Source organism: Charadrius vociferus, unplaced genomic scaffold, assembly GCF_000708025.1.
Source record: "Charadrius vociferus isolate BGI_N301 unplaced genomic scaffold, ASM70802v2 scaffold125, whole genome shotgun sequence".
NCBI lineage: Eukaryota > Metazoa > Chordata > Aves > Charadriiformes > Charadriidae > Charadrius > Charadrius vociferus.
The window spans coordinates 3,885,084-3,903,101 of NW_009649036.1; the positions used below are offsets into that span (position 1 = coordinate 3,885,084).

The 18,018-nt window shown below is 39.7% G+C and overlaps 1 protein-coding gene across 2 annotated transcripts in view; it reads right to left on the minus strand.

The window, feature by feature from the left end:
• The window catches only part of MSRB3 (methionine sulfoxide reductase B3), a 64,362-nt gene that overhangs the window by 31,089 nt on the left and 15,255 nt on the right, over window positions 1–18,018 (minus strand). For both annotated transcript variants that reach the window (XM_009887811.1, XM_009887810.1), the window contains 2 exons: window positions 17,739–17,816; window positions 8,434–8,462 (listed from right to left, as the gene is read on the minus strand). In XM_009887811.1, coding sequence (XP_009886113.1) covers window positions 8,434–8,462; window positions 17,739–17,816 — 107 coding nt within the window. The remainder of the gene's footprint in view (window positions 1–8,433; window positions 8,463–17,738; window positions 17,817–18,018) is intronic.

Below are 18,018 nucleotides of genomic sequence, written 5' to 3' on the forward strand. Positions count from 1 at the left end.
ACTAGACAGACAATGGGCAGGAGGAAAAAGGCATAGGGAAAAAGTACTTTGCCCAAGGTCACAGAGCTGTCAGACATGCTGGAACAGGGTACGGAATCAGCAGATGCCCATACAACATTAAAAATACAAAGCTACCTATATATACCCAGATGGATGATGATAGCTTCTGCAAGCCATCCAAATTATGTCCAAACCTGCACATCCTAGCTACCTATATACACCCAGATGGATGATGATAGCTTCTGCACCAGAAGATAAGAGAGACGTGAAGTAGTCTTGTATCCTGCAGAATTCTTGTTTCCTGGCACCACGCAGTGAGCTAAACAGTATCTCGTGTTGCCATTCTTCCAAACCTCTGCCGAAGTATGTACATGATGCACAATGCTGTAACACTCCGCTTACAAATGAATTATAGTTCAGCTTCCAAATCACAAAGCAGACAGGCAATTTTTTCCCCGTTTCATAGTTTAAATCAATAGAGCACTAATAAAGCAATGAAACAATACGACTGACTTGAGCTGTACATGGTGTGGGTAAGCTGCATTTGAGCTATATAACCATCTCAATGAGCCACAGCTGTGACCAGAAACCTCCCTGCTTGTCCATTCTTGTGGCTTCTCTTGCACATACTCCATTTTTGGCTAATTAAATGGGACTATGGCAAAGTTAATTATCACAGTTAGTCTGTAATAGGGTTATTTTGACTGAATGAATTTTCATTTAAAAGGAACAGAAAACCTCTTCATGAAGTTTGTAAGTGTAGGATAATTCAAGAGCATCACCAAAAATCTTCCACTTTGTCCACTGAACAAGACTGCAATGCAAGTAGCTCTTGAAAAGTAATTAGGTAGCCTTGCTCAGTAAAATACTGCACAATGATTAACAGGTCTAAGCAAGAAACACAACATTTTTGTATTTAAGAAATCCAGCCCTCCAGAACAGTAAGGATGTTATGCTGCTGAATGTTGCTTACTTGAAAGAGCAATTTGCTGACTAACAATAGGCTAACTCCCTGATAGACCAAACCTATCAGAAGCGGCTAAACTTAGGATGAATAAAAAAATCCTCAGCCAATATACTTTATGGTTTATAATTTAACTGAGTACCAGTTTCCAATTCCATGTAATAAAACCATGATTTATATATTATTCATATCTTCTTAGACTGCTTTTCCCAAATTGTTTCTTAAAGACAGACTTTTTTAGCTATTTACAATTAAATAAAAAATAGAAAAGATTGTCTTTAGTACTTAGAAAGAAGGGTAAAAATTTCTCCTAAATAAATCTGATGAACTTGCTTACATTAATGATAATAAAATGGAAAACCTACATCTAAATATTTTCATTACAGAACCAGTTTAAACACATTGCAAAATCCTTCTCAACAAGATCCTCAGAGAAAGGCAAGAAAGAAGCAGCAATGATTATTAAAGTATATGCAAGACAAAAATAGAAAATGGTCTTTGTTGATATTATATGCCTGGTTCCATGAGCAAGGCCTTTTAACACACAGTTCTTGCCAGATGCCAACAGGCAGTGCCATATGCAGGAGCGGCACAGTGAGCATGTGTGCTAGCTCTTAAGGGCAGAGCATCTTTAAGTAGCTGCCCTATTAATGAGAACACAAACAGGATTTTTTTGAGGGAGGAATATAATATCCAAAAACCCCACAAAATAGAAATTACACAAATTTTTCTCACAGAAAGATTTAAGGCTGTTGTGAGTCCGATCAAGGCTGCTGGCCTCCATTGGTTGATCCACAGATCACTGAACAGGCTTCCTATTGAAATACTTTGACAACTGAGAAGGATCATGCCAATGATAGCAAGGAATAGCCCAGCTCAGATACAAATAAGATGAACAGAGAAAGTGGGAGGAAAAGACATCTGCAACTGCAAAGCCAGTATTAGAATCTGGAAAGTTATACATTTGGACTCCTGGCACCTGACTGTTTTCTTTAAAAATATTAGATGAGCAACCTTGCTTGCACGCTTACAACATTTTTAGTTAGCCCTCCACAAATAAAACATTCTTCTATATGTTGAAATAATTTGACCAACTTTTGCCATTCTTTACAAGAGATATAAGAGCAGGGCAATGATCAGTTACTGTAGATTAGCGCTCTTACAGGCACATAGTTCACCAGTGAGATGTCCCAGCCATCTACATTCCAAATCATGTTGCAGTATGGCCCCAAAAACATTCAACACGTGGTTCATCTTGCATCTGGATCTAAAGGCTCATTTCACTGCTGAACAAGTATAACCGACCATGCTCTCCAACCACTGCATTGCTAAAAATCTGCTTGTAGAGTTGTTAACACCATGAACAAAATCGCACTGATGAGTAACGACAGGTAAGATATTCTGAGCTGCTGTTCTGTTCATGTAGTTGCTGTCTCCCACTGTCTCTCTGTGCCAGCTCATGCACCCTTTCAAGAATCCATGTGCTGATGGTGGCCAGAGGGAAGGAATTAATTCCTCATAGTTGAAAGTCTGGAGAGGTCATTTGTCTCACCCAGAAAGCTGTGGAGCATCCCTGTTCTTCAGTATCTTAGTTGATTTTGCTGCTTTTCCCTGTTACAGACTCTGCAAGTAATCTTTTTATGTTTTATAATCAAATACTCTGTTTGTAGGGTGGCCGATGAACTTGTCGATGATTGTGTTATGAACACCAAATGTCTTATCTCTTCCTTGTTCCTGAAACTACTCGGCCTTGCTAAGAAGAAGTTAAGAACCGCGCTATCAAAACCTGGGTTAAGAAGCTGACACCAATAAAATTTAGGAATTGATTTGTTAATCTGTACTTAGATCTATGATCCAATTGATTGATGGATGATATTACTAAGTGCACTGCTGCTTCAGGGACCTAAGTTTTCAGGCAAGTGAAGTTTCTTTTGGGTTTCCCTAATAGCAAGAGTCAGTAAGAGATGCTCACTTACAAGATGCCTTTTGGCTTTCATTTCTTTCTTACTCAGGTGAAGAGTTCCTTGTGCGCTTAATACTGAGGACCTTCATACAATGGGACTGATGATAGGCTAGGGGAAATCAAGGCTGATAGCAAGAGTTTGGAAAGTCTATTGCTGAACATCTGGAAGTGTAGCCAAGAAGAATTTATGAGAGGAAAACATCTGACCACCCCCAACCTTATAATTTTCTTTGACTGTTCTCTAGCACCTGTGCCGAATCATGTAGCCTAGCAAGTTAGTACATTGTAGGGGCCACATTAAGGGAACGATAGCAGTAAATACAAGAGGCGAGAAAGGAAAGGATGAGAACTTTGATGGGGATAGAGGGGTGGCAGCATTGTACAGCGTTGAAGACATGGCGATACGCTTATTCTGGTGGAAAAAGTGATGTGCAGAGAGGAGAAACAACCTGCGGAGTCACTGGCTGACACTGTGAGTCCAGACAAGGCAGGTGAAGGAAATTCCAGGAACTGCTGGGGACTCCTTGACTTGCTTTGTATTTGACTGCTGGGGCAGAAGGGATCCAACAAAAGCTTGTGTGAAGCTGTCCCTCAGGACAGCCTCTAGCTGCATAGGCAGCGATTACAGCTTAATTCCTGATACTAATTGGAATGTTTCCAAGGTATTGACACAAACAGCAATATAAAATCACACAGGTAATCTCGGCATTTAATTTAATCTGTATAGATGCACGGTGCAATCAAGCAGGGAGACAGAAGAACAGGTTTTTGGAGATGCATCTCTCTTTTTAAGAGAATCGGAAAGCTAGCACATTGAATGATGAAGAACACAGCTGAAGGCACGGTGTGTCCTTGGGCACTCCTCTCTCTTCTGCCAGTGCACAGATACGTTTCTACAGCATGATGTTTCCACAACTGTTGCTTTATTGCACCCTGCACTCTCTGACTTCCTCCATTCCACTGCCTGAGTGACATATATATAAAAGGGACTCCACTGGAGGCCAAGTGTATTGTCTGGGGATTTGTCCTTTCTTTTCAACACAGAACAAAACCTAAATTTCTTCCCCTTCACAACTTCACTGCCAAGACTATCACTTGAATATCATGTCTCACCTCCACAGTGACGTGCAGGATACACCAAATATTAGAGGACACGCCTGAAGAAAACTCCAGCCCTCCCAGTCTGTAGTAGGAAACTCACCATTACCATTCCCTGGTGACCAATGGGCATGCTGAGACAGTTGTTTGCATTTTCTATGCTTATTTTTCTGTTACTAAAGTGGGATTAACAGTGTTCAGTGACAGCTTTTGAGACCTATAAATTCTTCCTGTTATGGAACCGCATCATGAAGATCTATTTTTCTCTAAATTAAAAAAAAAATCTTTGATTAACTTATTATTCCAATGTAATTCTTGCATTCTTAGATTCTAAAATTTGCTAACCAAGCACATAACACAACAAGCATTTTAGACACTATGAAAATATTAGTAATCAGAACAAAATTGTTTCAGCTGTGGTTTTTGTGGTTTACTTTGTTCCCTAACAAATTTTGAGAAAAAAAATATTTTTTCTACAACCTTTTTCGCTTTCAAGTACTTTTTTAGAAAAAATCTATTTTCAGTACCACTGAAATTCATCATATTATGACAGGAAAGCAAAATTGTTTCATTTCATAAGATCTTCTAACAGCATGACGCTAACCCCATGGTCTCTGAGACAGAAATTCTGCCAGCTATAGACTTAAAAAGAATCAGCAGAGAAAAAGAAGTTTCTCAGATGGAACTGTTAGTCATGATATGAAGAATGTGTGTCCCCTACAGATGTTATAGCTATTTATATGATAAATCCCGATCATCACTATAGGAATTTTACAGCCTTCTTTTAAGTTAATGCTGAATTTCAAATTAATCTTCTTTTGACAATGTTTGCCTAATATTTCAGTGTTGAACAACATTTCCAGGGTTACATTTACAGTGAGCCTACTGGGCACTTTTAAAGCTGTATTCCAGACTTTGTACTTGCTTCAGAAAGACTTCTTTTAATTCTTCAATAGTTCACACATATTTCTAGGAAATGGGAGTACAATAAGCATTGATAAATGCTTAACAAGGGCACATCTAGACTTGCAAGTTAACTGGAATTAACATTAAGGTTAATTCAGAGCACGCGACAGGTTGTAGACCAACACACTGGAAGAAAATACTCATTCTAGAATAAAATTACCTCATTCTCACGTTCAACACTTGACTGTTTTGAGTAACATGAGATAAACGAGAACAAAGCATGTTTGTTCCAGTTTGTGGGATCATTGGTTTACTCAGCAATCACAGTCTGGGGAATTCAAAATGAAATGAGGGATATGAAAATACCTTAAGGTGTCTCCAAGGAACTGAAGGTTGCATAAATATAGAGTCATTGGTTTCAAACGGCAGCAGCCCTTTTAAAACCAACGCTACATTTACACTCTTCAAAGGCCTGTGTTCTGCAGAACGTGGTGCTACACAGGGCACTGCACCACCCCCAATACCAGAGAAAGGTTTTTTTACAAGGATGCCTCTCCCCACCCCCAACGCATCCTTCCACACCCTGCCTGTACCCTCCTGTTGACTCAGAGGCAGCAGGAGGTCTGGGCTTATTGTCTGGTTTTGGCAAGGGATGGCAAACTCTTTGGTGGGGAAAAAAAAAAAAAGTGATGTTTTATTTGGGTGATACATGTTGACTTGATCTCAGTATCTCCACTTCTCCTCTGCTCTCACATACGGGGAACAAAAGATAACCTCTAAGTGTTTGCACTATCTGACTATCAAGAAAAGCTTCTTCGTAGAAGAAGTGAGTACTGTCCCTATAAAGTGAAGGCTCCTGTACTTTTCACAAAGATAAGGTTTTTTTCAGCCTTGATGTTGCTGGCCATGAAACACAGTTTGAGGTTATCAAGTTTCAGTGATTTCTTTTCTCTTAAAATGCCATTTTAATTGTGTACTTAATCTGTTTTTTCTACTATCTTTTAACATCTATCCTTCATTGCTACCTGAAACCTGTGCTGAAAGAGGCAGCACTGATATGACCGAGGCGTTAAACCTCGGTAATTCTCAGTTCCAAGCACAGCGTTTGGGGCAAAGAATAAAATGAGACCAGGAGCCCAGGCTGGCCTGGCCAGCCACACACACTGGTGATCCACAATGGATCACCCGGTGAGGAATCTTCAACACCTTGGGGGTGGCCGGGGTCCCATGACAGGAAAGCCTGAAACTATTCCAAGCAAGGACTTCCCCAGGGATTTAGAGGAAAGGGATCACAAGCAGAAGATGAAAGGTTCTGCAGAAAAACAAGGAATAAATCTATGAAATTCCTCAGCCCCAGACATTCCCATACTGTATCCCTGATGGTATACAAAGTACTCCAATGTTCATGGTACCTGCTGATGTTGACACTCAGCGTAATAACATTAATCACCTGCTGCAGAGAACTCTGGTGTGTATCCAAAGAATATTTAGGTGCAGCAAAAAAAAGTGGAGCTGCAGAACATCTTGGGTCTTTTACTGCTCATTTACATTTATGTATTTTTTGTGTGGTCTCCTATAAATGGTCTTTACTTCCAAATCCTTTGGCAACCTCTGAGTGCTCTGTGCTCTTGGGGAGACAGAACTGCATCAGGCTTTCACAAGGCCAGAGATCTCGTCTTCTAAGAATAGTGCCTAAGGAGTGCCTTCAGAAGAGCAGGGCAGGGACACCAACTCTAGTCCTCTGGTCTTTGGGCAACTGCGCTTTCCAACATCCCTGTGTGAGAAACAGGAGACAGACTCTGCCCAGAACACGAACCCAAGCTCAAGGAAAGCAAGACTGTGGATCCTGCACAGATGAAGAGGAGATATTTAAGAGCTCGTGCTTACCCTACAGAGTCCGACCGCAGAGTCCCGGTGACACCTACCGAGCAGGTGTTTGCCATAGCTGCGATGGTGCCAAACTTTTATGGATACTCTGTGCTCCCTAGGAAATACCACACCCTTGCCTTCACTGTCAAGGGGAGCGGCACGCAAAATGGTACACCTAACAGGAGAGCTGCTTCAAAAGAGAAGGTCAGAAAACTGTTTGTAGCTTAATCCACCAAACAAATCGAAGTTCTGCAGACAACATTCTCCTCTCAACAGAAAAGTGAGACATCTGACATTCTGCTCCACACCATAGTTTTGGTGACTTTACAAAAAGAAAGGGGCTGATGGCAGACACTGTGTGAAGCCATCCCTCTATGTGAAACTGTTTTGTCAGGATCCAAGAAGCAATCTTAGCACAGAGTTCACTCAAGCAATATTTAAAGCAAGTAACCTCAAACTCACAGACTAAAATCATAATAGAAGCAAGATGACTCAAGTATACAAGATGTAGGAACAGACTATGTAAATGCTTCCTGCTGCAGATTTCACTCCCATACAGTTCCAAAGATAAAATCTAATGTGGAAAGAAAAAGCAACGTAATGCCTCACATTTCAAACACAAATCATGTTGTAACCGGGAGAAAGGAAACATGCTATTTCATAAATACTCTGTTAAATATATATTGTAAAATTCATATCATTGTAAGCAATTATAACCACTGCATTAAGCAAACCATATAGAAGATAACATTGGCCTAAGCACAAAATTGTCATAGTAGTATCAGGTTTTCTGCTTGAAACAGTCTTTTTCATCTTAACAAAAAATGTATTTTGAATTACTTTTTCAGGCAATGGACATTTCAGCTGGTTTTAGGACAACAGCCTATTCCTAATTTACTATTGTTTAGCTTTAAGGAACACCCAGGAATAGTTAACTGAATAAATAACAGTCTGGTATTAGGACCTCTGTTTCTTCCCCAACTGTTCCCCTGTTTGCTGTTCTGTGTTTTTTGTCTTGTTAGATACACATTAACCTGTTAGACTGACCTTCACTTCCCTCCCAATCCCTACAACACATTAAAATTCTTTAAAAAGACAACTTGAGAGAGACTGCCTTTTGGTAAACCTCCTAAAGCAAGCTCTACAGACTGGTCTGGCATGCGTTGTGTACATGCATCTGTCACGAAAATTTGATGACAAATCATCTGTTTCCTGACAGATAGGCTGCACTGACTTCAAATTCCCATGAAATGTCTTTGTCCACCAGGAAGAAAAACATTCTCCTTTAAAGCAGTGATCGTTCTCAACCTTCACTTCAATCCTCCATTTGCTTTAGTCTGTATTATCATTTATTTGTACTATAATTTTTCTGGATCAATTAATGCCTGTTGCAAGATACATCTTCCTGATCATCTTTTGGGAAAATGTAAAGAGAAAGGAGCTAATGAAAGGAATGAAAGCAAAAGTTTCACAGTAATAATGCTGTTTTCAGAGGGTGAGAAATGAAGATCCTTTTTAAGACTGACCTACCCCAGTTTGTTTAAAACTAAACTGAACTTGAACTGATAAACTACTCTTTTGAGATTAACCTGAATAGTGTACATTCAACAAAACACTGTAAATCTAAACATACCTGAATTGGAGTCAAACTTTGTTTCTGACCTGCAAAAGAAAATAAAAAGAATGTAAGTTACAAGAACTGCTTTATGCCATAAAAGCCATTTGTCAGACTGATCGCCCCCCAGCAAATATTGTCTTTAACAAGACTAGCTACCTCTGCACGTTAATATTTAATGCATTCAAGGGCATTTGAACCCAAATAATAACTATTATCTTAATATTTGGGTGTTTTTTACAATGTAGAGTTACAAAGAAGATATTTTAAAAGACAAATCACAAAATGAATGCAGAAAATAGAATATAAATTTAAAACAGGATTAAATTATATGCTGTGAATCATGGCACACAGTTGTTCCTATGAAATAAATATTGTTTTCATTCATTTTCATTTTTGAAAAGTCATTAAGAGGATTTAATTTATTCATGAATGTTTCCAATCTATTTTTGAAGCAGATACCGTTTCATTAATGTCATATGTATTGTATCCAATGATCTGTACTTAATTGTACAACATCCTAGGAGGGTTTTGTTTGTGTGTGTCTTCAATTTACTCACTCTGCACATAGGAATAAATGGTTTGATTTTCTTAAAAGTGGAAAGCGGGGGGTGGGAGAGAGGCAGAGAGGAAGGGAGCCAGACCCAAATTTTAACTTGTTTTAAAGTCTCTGCAAAAAGACAATGATGTGTGCATTATGCACCATTAGCTTTGGTCGTGCACTGCAGATTTTTCTCTCTCTAACAAGTAGTGTTTTCTTCTAAGGGCTTAGCACTTAGCAAATGAACCCTATAACCTGTATATTTAATAAAAGGAAGAAAAAATTAGCCCTTGTGGGAACATCATGTTTCAGATATAGGTTAATAATACTTGTAAATGTAGAAGCCTTTGAAGATCTCAATTCAACTGTGGGAAAACTTAAGTTGGGTAATTACTCTCAAGATGCTGCTGATGTGCTGTCAAGCAGAATTAACCCTATGACTAGGCCTATCTACACAATTTGCTGTAAGACAGCATTGTCTATATCGAGCTCTCAAACCAATTAACGGGCATGTTCCAATCAGATTTATATTGCCCACTAACAATCAGTTGTACACATGGTCATGGCTGTCACAGCAGGACACAAGATCTGACCAGCAGGAGACCTGTTAAAGGATGTTACGTTGGCTGCAAAATGCATTTCCCCAGAAATTCTAAGGAGGAAGTACAATGTTGGATCCTTTTACATTGCATCAAGGAGGGGATGTATTTTGGGAAGTTACAGTCCTTCTTTTTTCAAAAATAAATTACCAAAGCTCAAGAACTAATTGCAGATTTTCTTCTTCTATTTTATAAGCTTGTACATGCAGGTACGTGTAGATGTATTTTACATGTACTCTCTATATTTTATATAATTGGCATTATAATCCCATACCAAAGAATTATGCTACAGCAAACAAATATCAAAACAATCATGATTTAAAAAATGAACAAGTTCACACTATTAGTTACAGTTAAAGCTGTCAGAAGGGGAACAACTCCCTTCTCCCTTCCTGCTCATTCTCCACCTTCCCCCGGTGCTCGCAATCTTTTATGTCTTAAATATAACTCTCAGGTGGTGAAAAGATAGAAGGGAAAAAACATAACTTATCTTCCTAATTGGTACTTACAAAGTACCACCAAAAGCACTGAACAAAGAAAGTTTGTTGCTGACATGCCTTCATGAATACCACCGCCAATAACTGGCCAGGCCACCAGCCCACACTCCTGTTTGGCAGTGTACTTCAGTTGGCAGGATAAAGTCCCCACCTTGCAAGAAGGGCGTGCTGGTAACTGGGGGGAATTCCACTGAGCTCCAGGTAAAGCCACTTGCTCGGTATTTTATTTGCAATATTCTCCTCTAGCTGCAGTACATCTGCCTAGACTGTTTTCTCTTGCTTATCCCTGTATCAGCAGCATATCTACCTACATAATCAGAGACAACATACAAATCTTACCCTCAGCATCTCTTTATCTGCATAATCAACTTCTCCCTGCCTAAATTCTAGATACTTGGTATTAGTTCGTCAAAGACCCTGGTTCTCAGCTTGCGTGGCTTGGCATGGACATATGCACTGCAACTTGTGGCATCAACAAACTGGCCCAGGGGCCACGATGGCAGAGAGTATGTGGGGAGGAGGGTCACAAGGGTCACTGGGCACTGTAATGAGTACCAAAGCTCCAAACAGTCATAAATTACTGGACAACAAATCAGGAAACTGATACGGAGTGATAAATGAATAGAACTTTGTCTGGCAACAGCAGAATAGCTATGAAAGCAAACACAACATGGGAGGTAGCACTAGGAGCCATCGAGGGGAGGAGGGTCACCTACGTTATGGTCACCGTGTCACCTTGGGAAAACAATGCAATATTTAGGACACAGTATTACAGAAATTGTTAAGAGATCTTAGAAAGGCACAGAAAAAAAGGGAGGAAAATAATGAAGCGGGTTTGGCAAAATGCAAACCATTAATTGGAAATGGTGACTGATCTTATTCATGAGCCCAAGCTCCAAATAACAAGGCAAGCTTCCAGAAAGAAAAATGCAGAAGTATTCCAATGTAAAAATTAATACCTGATGTAACTATCTAGGAATTTACGAGACCCCCACCATCAGGGAATCTGAGAAGCCCCCGAGCGTTAAGAACCTAGTAGTTCCTCAGGCAGCAGAAGGAGCAATGCTGGGCTTGCTGCTGCGTTGTGGCCAGGGGACAGACCCCGTGCTAATAAGGTGAAACTTCTCATAAGTACTTCCCAGAGCTGGACTTTCATAACGCCTCTCTCTCTTCCACCCTCATGTGGATTCTCTGTTATAATACATTAATATATATATTATTTACAATAATATTATCTGGTATAATCTAATAATATAGTTGAACTCTTGTTCAGGTCTCTCCTCAGAGAGGGCTTGAATGTGATCTCTCTCTTGATTTCATGAAAGTTTTAAAAACTTAATATCTTTGAGGTTTAATAGCTACTCCCCTGTCAAATTTGGCTGAAATTGGCAAGTAGATTAAATGATACAGTTTTATTATGAGGAAAGGATTTACACACAGACAGCACAATCATGTACTTACTTCCTTAGGAAGCCTGGTCAAAGATGTATTTTTAATCTTACTTTCCTAGACTACAGAAAAAAGATTGATTCACTGTTGATGGATGCTGTGAGAATTTCTATTCTGCACATTGATGAAAAGCCAAATTCAAAACAAGTATTTTAGCATCATGTTCATCAATGAGCAGTCTCTGTGTGAGTTCTGTCCAGAGTTTTTTTAATGTGAGTTATAAAGAGATAAATATAGAAGTATATAGCTTCTGTAGATCCACAATCCACCCTACCTGATACTTTACTTCAGACACATACATACACATAGTAAAGCATACAGTATGTTAAGACTAGCTGAAAATTAGCTTTCCCAAGCGGAGTGACGGATGAACAGTCAATACAAATCAGTGTGAATTTCAAAAAGGGGGTATTACATATCAGACCTAAAAGTTTACAAAGAATACATTAAATATCATTGAAATTCTTAGTAAAATCAGTGGAAGTTGTCTGTACATATCTCTAGGATTATGGAAATCTTTGCATTTATTTCCTCTTATTTCTAAGTACATTCAACAAGGATTTGTAGTTCAGCAATGCTCAGCAATAAGTAAATCAAAACAATTTCACAGGCTTGTCTCAATGAGACCTTGAAATATTTAAAACGTTACATTTCAAGTCCCCTTTTCCTTCTTTTTTGAATTCTAACACATATCTCCTAGGAAACCTACATCAATTTTCTGCCTTTTGGAAAGGATACTTGTTGAAGTGTGCTCTGCCTAGCAAACTGTGAGATTCCCCATATTCCTGTGCTTGTTTTCACTGCTGGAGATGGTCTTACTTGGAGAATACAAGCCAAAGGGAATCTCAGGTTTGCTGTTGTATTTCCTTGTAGCTGGCAGTCTCACCCGACCTGCTCCTTGCGCAGCCAGTAACCTTGGCCTGCAGTAGTTCAGACAGTGCCTTACTACATCTGCGGGCAGCAACCAGCCTAGTACAACAGAGCTGATCTACTGAAAAAACAAGACCAGGTGGCTTGTGGATCAAGGAAAGAAAATGAGATGAAGTGTTTTTTTGTTTTCCAAACTTGGTCTCCCTCTCCTAATCCTTAACATAAAAATCTTTCCAGACTTCATTGCTTATATGAGGTTAGTGAAATGAACATTCGGCACCAGCCAAGAAGCTGCCAGTTAGAGGATATTAAAAACTACCCATGAGCTGATTAGGAGTGCAGAATCATTTGCTATAATGATCCCAGCTTCTCTACGCCACGCTTGCCAAGTGAAAGAAGCCTTTCCCTCAGAGCTGCCCAGCAGCTACACCCAACGGCAGAACTGTACTGTTCTTGCTCCAGGGGGACCTTGAGGACCAGGAGGACAAAGTCCAGTTCCAAACCACGACAGAAATTAGTAACCGCCACGTCAAGCTTCAGCAACAGCCCCGTGCTGCAGCTGTGGTAAGCTGTGCACAGCTTGGCACATTTTCAGCACTCGGGTAGGATTAGATGTGGGTTCAGCATTCAGGTACATTCAGATGTGGAAGATGCCATGGGCTGTATTCACAAAGCAACTTTACTGCAGGGACTGCGGTAAATGCAGCATTCATATTGATGGTCATCCTTACAGGTGGATTAAACCTCCAGATTCTAGACATCTCTGAGGAAGATGAGCTCTCTGCTGTCTTGATTTTCAGTGGGATGATCAGTCTCTTCTCCCAAGTAACAAGCAATAGGACAAGAGGAAACAGCCACGAGTTGCGCCAGGGGAGGTTTAGGATGGATATTAGGAAAAATTTCTTCACCGAAAGGGTTATCAAACATTGGAACAGACTGCCGAGGGAAGTGGTGGAATTGACACCTCTGGAGGCCTTTAAAAGATGGGTAGATGTGGTGCTTAGGGACATGGTTGAGTGGTGGTTTTGGCAGTCTTAAGTTGATGGTTGGACTCAATGATCTTAAAGGTGGCTTCCAACCTAGACAATTCTATGATTCTGTGATTAGGACTGTGTAACAATGTCATCCAGCAGTGAAACGGCAGACTCAAAACAATGGCTGGTTTCAACAAAAAATGATGAAGCAAGAAGAAACCAATATTCGATGATAACAACTTCACTCATTTTTAAATCCATCACTCTTGTCTAGGGGACAGCCACAAAAAACTGCAGAAACTCTTTCTAGTTTTAAGATCGTCAAGTTTCTTGGAGCTACACAAGACCTAGTTAAAAGCTGGGTTTGGATGAGAACTGTTTGTTAATACTGCCTGCTGACTGATTCCTACACTGGTGAGAACCAGCTTACTCCAAACAAGTGTTATTAAACAGAATCTGCTGGTTTTGACAAAGTTTTGTGAGGAAACGAAGAGTCAGTCAGGGTAGATTAAGTTGCTCAAGTGGTTCTATTAGATCTTACAAGAGACACTACAGCAGTTACTTCACGTGGGCTCTCCTAGCCAGAACAGCCAGTGCTGATTTGTCATTTGGCCTGCTCAAAGGATCTAATGATTATTAAGAAAGCTTAAAGAACACTAATTAAGCACTCAGCACCAGGGCAAGGAAATTCCTTGTATAGATCTAAGCTGGTGATTGAAATCCTCCCTTGTGTTGTGAGGACAAGAGTGGTACAATGCTAATGGCACTGCAATATTGCCCAGCCACGCCCTGCTTTTCTCATGATTTGCTTTTGGATGTCTGAGAGATGTTGAGAAGACCTGACACAGTTCAACGAAAATCAAATGAAAACATGACATGAATCAGGGTGTTGCTCTTTCTCCTAGCACATGTTCAGAAGAGCCAACACCATTACCAAGAATTCCTTCCAGGAAGCAATAAAGGCAGCAGTGGGTGATTTATGAAGACTTGGCAATTCATTCCTTGGCCCTAAAAACTGGAAACTGACACAACAATAATATTTCTTTTTTTAAAAGGAAATCGTTCTCCCAGGCTTCCCAGTTCCCATCTATACCACACCTTTCTCACACAGTCCTGCATATGGTAAAGGACATGACCGTGGTTTATTAAATACGGAATAGCTCCTCTCCTATGGCAATAGCGTGAGTTGTGGATTTCACTCAGGTCCGTTCTAACCTCCTTTTGCCATGGCTGTGGACAGAATGGTATTTTTGGGTAGTGTATAAGAAAATGCCTTGAAAAATTAAAGTAGGTGCAATCTCGCAAATACACTTAGCCTTTAGAAAACACTGAGGATCTGAGTGGTGTACATGGGTCTCTCTGAACTGACACAGAAACGCACAACCTTGCTGCTGAGGTTGTCCAGCCATGATAAACATGGCTCACAAAAAATAACACAAGCAAGTATAGTTGATAAGCACGAGGCATTTTTCGTCAGTAGATTATTTTTCTATGGGATCAATGTGGTGCATCAAGGCATGCTCCAGCCACACCAGGTGAGGTCCAGCAAAGGGGGGCCCTGAAAAAACACCCTAGCGAAAGGTGGAGGAGCAGGGCTGCTTCCTCTAACATAAGCCTGCAGCTAGATTGGAGTAAGTGTAACACAAAACCACATAAGGGCTGGCTTGCAGGAAAAGGAGGTCCTCGAGATTAGTTTATTGTCTCTCTCATTTATTGCTTTCCTTAGGCAGCTGTACTGGGATGTAGAAGACTGTCTGGCGTGAAAGTTCAGAGATGGAATAATTAGATTCAACGGCATGATTACGGATTTTATGTGTGAGGCACCTTTGATTGTGGAAAAAGTTAAAGCATGTTCTCCATAAAGCTTGGGAGGTTTCTCATAACGCTAGTAGAAGTAGGTAGATGAAGAGATGTTAAATTCCTAATTGTTTCTTTTATCTTTCCTGTGATAGAGACAGAGTTCTGTTTTAAAGACGTACCAAAAACCAGGTCTTTCATCTGGAGTGTAAAATTCATGTGTTCCCTGACCTCGTGTGTCACATGGTAATGAAACAACGTAAATCAGAAATGTTAAAAGTTGAAGTTTGTTAATATTACTGCTGAAGCTCCAATCTCTTTCCCGGTTAAACTGACAGATCCATAGTCCAAATATATATATTTACAGATTACAGCGACACAAAGAAAAAAAAATTAATGGACGCCCAATGAGAAACAAATGGAAATGCAAGTTTCAGATGACTATCTAGAAACTAAAAATAAAAACACAACAGAACACAACCAAAACCACTTGCATGTATTTTAAATGGGGTAATGGACTTTCTTTGTATTGTACTACCATCTTACTCCTAAGAAAATACTTTGGTGACTTACACACTGTGGGGAAAATTTAGTAAATAGCATATATTTTGCATTCTCTTATCTATGTTTCCTTCTCACTTTTTTAGCTGTCTGGGCTGAAGCAGTCACCAAGATACAGGAAAGTATCTTCCCTAGTTAAAGAAGACATTATATACTGATATTTGGGGGTCCGTAAACAAAAGAAGATGGACCTCTATCACCCTCTTCATTTGTTCCCACCCTTGCCAGTCACTTCAGAACAACTGGATGAATTTAATGTAGACCAGAGGTGGCAAAAGCTCACAAAGCAACACGAAGACGCTGGGGAGACTGGCCAGCCCAGCCTTGGGACACCATCAGCAAGGTGGTTTTTTTTCAGGTGTGCAGTGGCCTGGGATTTATTAAAAATAAAAACCAACTTCCCGCTTTCCCCCTCTCTCCTCCCATAAAATCCATGGGGAGTCTCAAAGAGAATCTGAAAACAGGGACATTACCATATAGCTCATTTCACATAGAGAAATGCAACTCGTTAACTCAAAAAAGTCAAGACTACGCCAAAGCATACTGCGCACTTGAGATAATCATAGGCAAGTCCCATATTGCAGTTTTTTCCCCATATTAAATGGATTGTGAAAGCAACTGGAAACTAGTTCACATTCATTTATGTGAACTACTGCTCTCCAAATCCCACCCCACAAAAAGCCCTACTCTTTCTCCAGCAGACAACAGAAAGGAAGCCAGTCTTGAAGGTAGAAGGTGAAATCCTGGCTCCATTGTATTCATTTGCCAAATCTGAATTGACTTCAACAGAGCCAGGATTTCCCCCATAAAGACTTAGCTATAGTAAGCAGGGGAACATCTAAATGGCAGAGTAGAAAACCAGGTTATGGAGACTTCAGATCCCATTTTGTACTCCCAAGCCAAGCACCACAGTAACGCACGACATGAGAATATTGCCTTGGCTGAGTTTGTAACAATCAGTTTTCCAACTCAAAAGATTCACGTTAGTACTTAAGTTTCTACAGGTAACCCTCCTAACAGAGGAATCAAATGTAACAGAGATGAAGTGCTTCTTTCATCTTTACAGACAGTCTCTTGAGAACAACTATCACTGCTACATCTGGTGATTCTGGAGCTACATCAATTTTATTTTCCTTTGTAACCTATTACTGACCCAATTTTCTCTACTATTAGCGCTATCCTGACCATCCTGCTTCATGCTGCTGTAAAGGTACCTCTCCAAGTGAAAGACTGAGTCAGTGTGAACTGAGGGAAAAAAACAAGCAAAAAAAAGAAATTCTTCATCAGAACAAACACAAGCAGCCAGAAATAAGAAAAAACACATAAGCAACAACTGAATCCATGCAGAACAATGCACTGATTGAGAGAGTTCAATCAGCGCTGCTTCTAGCACCATATTTAGGGCCGTAATTCCCACAGTACTTCTAAAGAGTATTTTCATGCAAGACACGAAAGTTATTATTTCTTTCTTAATCCTTCCTTCAGTTCCTAACCCAGGCCTCCATATGTGCTAATTGGGATGCATGAAAACTCAATAAGTAATGTGATTTTCCTGGGTTTTGTTTTCTTAACTGCTTGAATTCTAAAAAAGCATCTACTTTTTTCTCCATTATCAGATACAATGCTGTAGCATGGACACAGCATCACCACCCGGGATGCAAATCTTAAAGCTATCAGTGAGTAATGCTAACAGCCAAAACTCAGTATCTATGGGCACATTGAAAGACTGTGTTAGAATTACTTGGCGTGGCTGCATATGGGGAAAAAAAAAATTATTCTTCTTCTGTCACATTACCTATTTTACCTCGAAGTTATCTTACTATCTTATTTATTTACTGTATTTTTTAATGTTTACTATAAGACTAATTTTACTATAGCATTATTATTTACATGGCTTTTCTTGTATCCCTTATCAATTTGAATGACTTAAATGATCTTATGCCATTATGTAAGTACTGGAATACACATAAGATTACACAGGAACACAGCACATAAACTAAGAGACAAATCTCAAAACTGTATTTCGCATACTCACTTGAATAAAGGAGTCCCACAAACAACACATTTGTATATTCCTTGAGCTTTATGATGTGTGTACTCCCCCTCAAAGGCACTGGGAAAACAACAACACTACATTTTAAAAATAAATAAAGGCATTTTGTTGTGGTTTTTTTAAATTATTAAATTAGCTAAGACTTTAGAAAAATGTTACAGAAAAACCCCACGATGTAGAAGCTGGTAGTTGTTTTTTATTAAAGGCAGCAGATAAGGCAGACACAGGAAAAGGGGGATGTCCTCTTAGTGTGCCTCAGGTG